The 8,107-nt window shown below is 37.5% G+C and overlaps 1 protein-coding gene across 6 annotated transcripts; it reads left to right on the top strand.

Annotated features, from left to right (window-relative positions):
• The first annotated feature begins 3,562 nt into the window (after positions 1–3,562).
• LOC147550076 (WRKY transcription factor 44-like) lies at positions 3,563–7,755 on the top strand. 6 transcript variants are annotated; one of them, XM_086669742.1, is made up of 7 exons: positions 3,665–4,008; positions 4,699–4,796; positions 4,870–5,149; positions 5,238–5,366; positions 5,503–6,188; positions 6,360–6,518; positions 7,428–7,755. In XM_086669742.1, exons 3-7 carry the CDS (start codon positions 4,940–4,942, stop codon positions 7,603–7,605), a joined length of 1,362 nt encoding a protein of 453 aa, XP_086525868.1. In that variant the 5' UTR covers positions 3,665–4,008; positions 4,699–4,796; positions 4,870–4,939; the 3' UTR covers positions 7,606–7,755. The 6 variants fall into 6 exon arrangements, 4 of the variants coding, with proteins under 4 accessions (XP_086525868.1, XP_086525869.1, XP_086525867.1 ...); XM_086669743.1 differs by having other exon boundaries at positions 3,745–3,952; XM_086669740.1 differs by lacking the exon at positions 3,665–4,008 and adding an exon at positions 4,028–4,188.
• The last annotated feature ends 352 nt before the right edge of the window (positions 7,756–8,107 follow it).

Below are 8,107 nucleotides of genomic sequence, written 5' to 3'. Positions count from 1 at the left end.
GTCGCCGGCCGAAAAATTGACCGGCCGGCGACCTTCGCCGGTAAAGATAATGAGGTGAGGTGGAGAGAGAGAGGTGAGGTGGAGATTTTTTATTTTAAGACCAGATCTAGGTCTTAAAATAAATTTTTTTTTAGAGAGAGAGAGGAGAGAGAAATTTTTTTTTTTTTAATGTTTGAAGGTCGCCGGCCGGAAAATTGACCGGCAGGCGACCTTCGCCGGTGAAGATGATGAGGTGAGGTGGAGAGAGAGAGAGAGGTGAGGTGGAGATTTTTTATTTTTCCCCCTAACAATTTACAAAATAAAATTGTCAAACAAAACTGACCAATTTTTGACCAAGTCTTCACACCCCGGAAACTATTTAGCTTTCCCCAAAGCGCTGGCCTTAAAAAAAATAAAAAGAAGTGGGGTGGAAAAAGGGGATCCACCCCAAATATGGCTGTTGGGAGACCCCCAACGGCCATATTTGGGGCTGGGAGTAAGGGTGGGAATCGGTCCGGACCGGTCGGAATCGGACTCTAACTTCATCGAACCGGTCGACTCGGACATAAACTGTTGGTGACCACCTATTTACTCGGGCGGACTCGGACGGTAACTCTCAAGAATTCTTTGTCCATTGACCGTCCAAGACCGTTTATTTTACCGGTCCAGTCGGACACCGGACGGTCTCGGTCCGGACTTTCCAATAAATTTACTTAATTCAAAACTTTATTTTTATTACTGCAAACAAAATTACTTACAAATGAAGATGTTTAGCCAAGAAATCAAAAGTAAATATAAAAAAGAAAAAACACAGTGGATCATCATTTGACAAGATATAATTAAGCCATGCACTAATGTTTGGTCTTCCAGAGGACTATATGACTATAGCCAACGATCATCATATATTCATATGTCTATAAAATTCAACGGTCAACTTCTAAAAATGAAGACGGTTTAGTCGGTCAACCTATTCGGTCACTCGTACCGGTCGGTCAGCGGTCGGTCCTTCGACATAGAATTTTGACCGTGACCGTCCGCCAATTCTTTCGGGCCGGTCGGACACTGACCGTTATGACCATCGGGTGTCCATGGACACTTTTTATCTCTGTCGAACGGGTCGGATAGCGGTCTTCCGGATCTTTTTCCCACCCATAGCTGGGATCCCCCTGCCCGGGCTCCCATTTGGGAGTCAGGGAGCATGGGGCTCCCAGCCCCACCGGGAGCCCAGTCCCGGGGCTCCCGGGTTGGACTCCGTTTGAATTTGGGAGCCCCAGCCCCCCCACATTGGAGTTGCTCTTATAGGCAAGTTTCTTCTTATATATGACAAGCCTCTGTATAATTACATCAAGTAATTAATTTGTGAAGATCTTACGTAGGGAGTATTTGAACCTAACGGTTATTGTAAAGATCTCTCTAACACAACAACCACAAAGAATTTCAATCAGAAAATAAATTTCTTTTACTCTTAGTTATAAAAACAAAAAGACACGTTTTCAGATAAAATTGTCATTTTATAATAAAAATAGGCCAGCGCTTTGGGGAAAGCTAAATAGTCTCAGGGGTGTGAAATTTTAAAGGGAATATGTAAAATTTTGAAAATTTTCCGGGGAAATATATTTTATGGGGAAATTATCCACCTCACTTTTCTCTCACCACCACACCTCCCTCTCTTCTCCGACAAGGTCGTCGGCCGGAAATTTTTTCCGACCGGCGACTTTTAAAACTAAAAAAAGAGAAAAACTTTTTGCTCTCTCTTCTCTCTCTCTTTTTAAATTTTTTTTCTCTTCTCTCTCTAGATCTAGAGAGAGAGAGAGAGATGAACAGACCTTGAACAGATCTTGAACAGACTTCCTCTCTCTCTCTCTAGATTTAGAGAGAGGAAGAAAAAAAAAAGTGTTCTTGAGTGAGAGAGGAGAGAGATTTTTTTTTTTTTAAGTTTGAAGGTTGCCGGCCGGAATTTTTCCGGCCGGCGAATTTTGCCGGAGAAGACAATGAGGTGGCGAGAAGGTGAGGTGGCAGAGAGAGTGAGGTGGAGAGATAGTGAGGTGAGGTGGAGGGAAGTGAGGTGGAGATTTTGATTTCCCCCTAACAAATTACAAAATAAAATTGTCAAACAAAGTTGACCAATTTTTGACCCAGTCTTCACACCCCGGAAACTATTTTGCTTTTCCCAAAGCGCCGGCCTAAAAATATATATCTCCAATGTTTTCATCAAAAGATAAGACATATTTAAATTTAAATATAAAAACTAATTTCTAATTTTAGAAAATAAATTTAATTTACAATATGTCCAAATTTCAAACATTTTTTTTTTGAGTAAAGAATCATTTCCCTTTAAGAACACATAATAGCTCATCTTTTTAGTTTTTTTTTATCAAAACAATGACACTACATAAAGTATCATTCTGTGAGATTGAAGGTGATTACCATGGTTGACCTCTTTTAGTGGTGAGTTCAAACAACGTTGTTATCCCTATTGACGTCTTGACGGGTAAGAGTGACTAGCGGTAGCCTAAGCACGTGATTGAATTGCCGTTGCTTAAAATGAGGAGAAAAGAAGCATACTCTTCCTAACAACCAGTCAGTCGACCTAATTGAAATCTAGATTAGGGTGTCCACAATCCTTCTTTAAACACTATAGTACTATACTATAATAATTTTTTAATCATCACATGGCATATACCTCCTCTTTTATATTATTGATCTAACTAATTATTTGTGGTCATTACCCATAATCAAGTCATCATTTTGATTCCATAATCATGGTGGGTAACTTTTAAAAGTTATGTCAATCACCTTGTGCTATTGCTATCATTTTCTAATCAATATTTGTTGATGTTCTTTGTATCGTGACTGGGGTAAAATATAGTATTTTATGGTTTAATAATATCTTTTGGAATTACTAATGCCAATTAAATTTGTGCACTTCTCATGAATGATTTCAACTAATATAGGAAACGTTTGTTACAGATTTCAACATGTGAAAATAGTCTCACATGGAAGAATGGGTAACTAGCAACCAAGAATATAAAATATAGATCCTCTCTACTCATTGTCAATTGATTTTGAGTTGGATGATCACAAACTTAACACAACAAAAAAAAAATTTTGTTATGAGCACTTGAGACAAGTATGAAGATGTTTTGCCTCCTAAAAAACTTGAACCTAGACTCAGTTGTTGTTGTTGTTTAGTCAGAGTCTATAGACAAAATACAACGGTGCAACGATTAAAGTCGATGCAGGAAGATCAAATGATGTTGCTACAAATGATCAAGAGAAGATGACATTTGTAGACACTTAAGGGAAGTCCAATAACAAAATACTTTTTTTCACGGTCATCTATTGGTTTGGTTGTCTAGATGAAATGACTTATATTTACTCCTTCTTGCTCTACCTTCTCTTGTATGATTTGAGTTTCTTTTGTTTTTCTTACCGACCATTTTTCTTTGTTTTCAATTACAAAAGTTTTCCCATCATCCAACCTAAACTACTTTTCTTTTTTTTTTTTTTGTTGTTGAAATCAACCCATGTTACTCTTCAACAAAAAAAAAAAAAAAAAATCAACCCATGTTACTTTACAAGTGAATATTCTCTAAAGACCATTTATTTGACCCCAATGGAATACTTTTGTGTATAAAAAGTGCAAAAATCATTATATTTTTAAACACAATGCAGTAAAGTAACTGGAGTTCAAAATACTGGAAGTAAAATTTCCAACCAGCAGTCAAAGCTGTCAAAAGGGTGAAAAATTGTTCCCAGTCAAGAGACCATCTTGAATCTCTCTCTCTCTCTTTCTCTCTGCTTTATAGTGATCTGTATCCACTCAATTTAAATCTTTGTCTTATTTCTCTACTTATCATTCTCTGAACAGTTGGGAAAAAAAACACTAAAGATTTTTAAAATCCCACAAGAACCCAATTGAAGAAAATTAGGCCCTCCCCATCACACTTTGGATATGCTTTTGATGGGAAAAGTAATGTGAAAATGAAACCCTAGTTTCTACCTTTAACTTTATATAGGTGTACATAGGTTAGCACATTACTTTTCTACTACTAATCTATTTATTTTTGTTTTTTCATCATGTCTTCTTATGCTGTTTCAAATTTCAATGTTTGTTCTTCTTGGATTCTCTTAATACTTTAAAATCTTTAAATTGGGTTTTGGTGAAAATCAACTGAATCTATTTTTTCAGTCATTTACCAGATCATGGTTTGTTCTTAATTTTTGCTCTAATGGGTACTTCTTGTTTATGTTCATTTTGATTATGAGTTCAGATTATAATGTGTTTTCATGGATAATTTTACAGTCTGGGTTTCTAGGGTGGTGAACTTTAGAAGAAGAGTTCTTTTTTTTATTTCTATTCATAACAAAATTTTCTGTTGTTTCTTTAGAAACCAGTTTTTTGTTTTCCTCAGGATTTTCTTCTGTTTTTTCTTGGAGAATTGTTTAACCTGGAGTGTATGATACAATGTTATTTTAGTAAACCCTAACTTATTGAAAATTGTGAAGCATTTTGACTAGTTCTACCAAATTCTGCCATGTCTATTCTAGTGAACAAGTAGAGAATTGATATCCCCAAGTCACAATTATAAGCTATTAACTATCTTTTCTTTCACAAGGACATTCTTAGATTTCCTCTTTTTTTGGAGTTCACTTATTTTTTTTACTTCTGTTCTAAGGTAATAGCTTATAATTGTGTATTCTGATTTGTTTTTGCAGGTTTGAAGGTGTTAAGTTTGATTAGTTCTTGAATCAACAAAGCCAAAACGAACTACCCGGACCTCCGATCACCCTAATCCCATAACTAGAATCTGCTTGTAAGATAAATCCTTCTCCAGTTCACCGAATTCCATCTGAATTCCGTAGTGACTGACCTGTTTGGTTCAGTAGGTTGTATTGAGTGTGTAAGGGATATAAAGATCGAACGAGCTTTAGATCGAACCCTTCATAGTCATTGATAATGGAAGTTACGAGAATAGTTGTAGTTAGGCCAGTCGCTTCAAAACCTTCCTGTTCCACCTTCAAATCCTTCACGAAACTCCTCCAAGATTCCATCAATGCCTCACCAACTGCTTCGACTTCTACAACAGATGTGGTCGCGATTAGACCCAAAACTGTAAGGCTTAAACCGGTGGCGACCTCGGCTCCAGTTGGAATTGTTCCCTCTTCGGTTAGTCCTATTTCTATCGGTTTCTTCGTTGTTTTCCATTTTAGAGATCTTGACCCTTTGAAATTTGTGGTTTCTTATTTCTCTTCAGAGGGAGACGTCAGGAGCTACTGTTTCTTGTTCATCCGAGGTTTTCAGATCAGACATTAATTCTACTATGCCATATAAACCTTTAGCAAAGCTTGCTACAAAGAGAACTTTTTCTCTCTCGGCAAATTCGGTTAGCATTTATTTCATTTCAACCACATTTTTGGTATAAAATCTTTTATGTGTAAAGTTAGGGTGTTGTTAGGAAAGAAATGTTCTTGTTTGTTTACATCAGAGACTAAAAGGTTACAACCCGCATCTTCTGGCAGGGAACCTTCAATATGATCCACGAAAAAATGCGGATGCAGGCAGAGGTCCGTCTTCAACAGACCGAAAAATGTCATCTGAAATCACCTTTGCAAGTAGAAAGAGGCCCGAAGGACAGGCCTTCAGAGATGGGGATACGGAACTTGGAAAAGGGTCCGAGAGTCCTGCCTCCGAGCCAGCTCTCTTCCGATGGATATACCTGGAGAAAATATGGGCAAAAGCAAGTGAAAGGAAGTGAGTGTCCACGAAATTACTATAAGTGCACATATCCAAGATGTCTTGTGAAAAAGATGGTTGAGAGATCATGTGATGGAAATATAGCAGAAGTTATCTATAAGGGAGACCATAATCATCCGAAACGTAAGACGACTGAGCACCTATTATCAATGGCACAAGATCAAGAACTTAGATTTAAGAAGAGTCGTGTAGAAATTGATATCCCTCTGAGGAACACTTTGCCCCTTGATAAGAATAAAAGCTCTGAAAGTCGATCAGATAATCAAAGTCAAGTAGAGTTCTTGGTAAATCCTGCTTCTCCAAGAAAATCCATTCTTCTTGATTCTTCTACATCTGGAGCATTTAGTAATGGAGTTATGATACCTTGTGATTCGTATGGTTATACTGGACATTATGACAAACAGGGCAGGAGATTCGAAGTAGAGCCAGATGAACCTAAATATAAGCGAAGGTAAGACATGCTTTAGTCCCATATCTGGCAGACATCTTGTCCAATAAATAGTAAATTACACTGTTTTATGTTATGATTTGGTTTCCTCGTTTTTTTGCTGATGATCATTGCCTGATTATATATGTGTTTTGTGATTGTTGTTATTGATCCTATTTTTGTTATTCCATTCAGTAAAAATGGTTGTCAATCTGATGGAGTAGGCATATCAGTGAAATGTGGAAGTGAGCCATCTATAATGGTTCAAAGTTCCGTCGACTCTGAGGTTCTTGGAGATGGCTTTCGTTGGCGGAAATATGGGCAAAAGGTAGTGAAGGGGAATCCATACCCGAGGTTCGTAATTACATATTTGGATAAACTTATTGAATGCATGTAAAGTAGAGCAAACATATAAAGGCAATTGTCCTCAGTCCTCGCATAAGAACCTTACATTAAACCTGCGTGGGAAGGAATCGTTTCACTCGCTCCCTTATGCTTGGTTGTCAGATGCAACACCTGTCTCAGAACCGGCCACATCATTTAGGCACCCCCAGGTTGACGTAACTTAGCCCAATTCCACATGGTACATTGTTATTGCTTGGCATGAGTCTACTCTAGACTTTAACGCAAGCTTCTCCACATGCCATGCTGTGGCTGTGGTCTTCGGTCTTCATTCTCCCCAAGTTGTTTTGGGCCTCTCACAACCCAAAAGCTACCTCAAGAGCCGAGCCTTCTCCTCACATTTATAAAGTTACGACCACATCCTCTCCCAGAACCAATGGGAACAATGCTTAAGCGGCAAGTCCCCTACACAGAAGTCCCAGTAAATACACAAGTAATATAAATCAAGTTTCCTTAAGGGTACCTCAGTAGGATAAGGTGCTACCTTGTAACCAGGTCTGGATTCTAGAAGTTTATTCTAAGAAATGTGGGACTAAGTTGGACTAGGGGTGTGCTAGATTCCATTATTAGAACCCTTTGGATTGGTTAGTGGATACCAAGCCAACGCACACGTTACAAATGACCCTTCCATCCAACTTCACCATCTCAATGAAATCCTATTCTAAGTTTGACCGTAACATATACGGTTCCTCATTTGCTTCCTCTATGTTCAAATCGTCTCCGTCCTTGAGATTTTGTAGGTTAAAATATAACTAAAATGAACTACAAATTGCTTACTTCAGCTTTTGATTGTTCTTTCCTGCAAATAATATGTATCACCTTCATATTATTCATGTAGTTGTTGTTTGCTCTTCGGTGCAGAAGCTACTACAAATGCGCAAATCTAAAATGCAATGTGCGAAAGCATGTTGAGAGGACGTCAGATAATCAAGGAGCTTTTGTGACAACGTACGAAGGAACACATAATCACGAAATGCCTTCTTCCATTGCTTCGAACTCATACTCAGTACATCTGGCTAACAAGTCTAATAAACGATGATGTTTTTTTTTTTTGCTGTTATTGTGTTTATTATTGTTATCTGTTTAGAACATTGAAGTTCATTACTGGTTTTTCTCAAAGTTATAAACTTTCAATTCCTGTCTTCTTTTGTTGTAAGCAATACCACCACCACTTGATTATTATCAAAAACTACTTACTAGACTCTCTGTTATTTGTTTAATAACAGACATTATGATGGTTGTAACACTAAGCACAAAGCCTGAATTTTGAAACAATTTGATTGTCGATCATTTTTGGCATTTCTAGCCGTTGTGCCATAAAGTGGCATTATCACTTCTTAAAAGTTCTAATCATCTACTTATCATCTTTATTAGAAATCACATCATTTTATTAGCATAGAAGTATCCTGACGGAGACGGACTAGCATCTATCTCTCTGTTATTTTTATTCATGTAAGTCCTCTTTTTTATTCGAACTAGTTTTGTTGGGAAATAACAAAAGAAAACAAGTTTCGAAGTGAAATACCATCTTTGTAGGAGAC

The sequence above is a fragment of the Eschscholzia californica genome, unplaced genomic scaffold (genome assembly GCF_041429995.1).
Source record: "Eschscholzia californica isolate CP2 unplaced genomic scaffold, dmEscCali1.0.p SCAF_3, whole genome shotgun sequence".
Taxonomy (NCBI): domain Eukaryota; kingdom Viridiplantae; phylum Streptophyta; class Magnoliopsida; order Ranunculales; family Papaveraceae; genus Eschscholzia; species Eschscholzia californica.
Note: the sequence above shows the minus strand (reverse complement) of the source record. Positions and strands in the feature narration are given on the sequence as shown.

Coding starts and splice junctions, on each gene's coding strand:
- LOC147550076 (XM_086669742.1), top strand. CDS start 4,940: ATGGAAGTTACGAGAATAGTTGTAGTTAGGCCAGTCGCTTCAAAACCT. Junction 5,367..5,502: donor TTTCTCTCTCGGCAAATTCG/GTTAGCATTTAT, acceptor ATCTTCTGGCAG/GGAACCTTCAATATGATCCA. Junction 6,519..7,427: donor AAGGGGAATCCATACCCGAG/GTTCGTAATTAC, acceptor TCTTCGGTGCAG/AAGCTACTACAAATGCGCAA.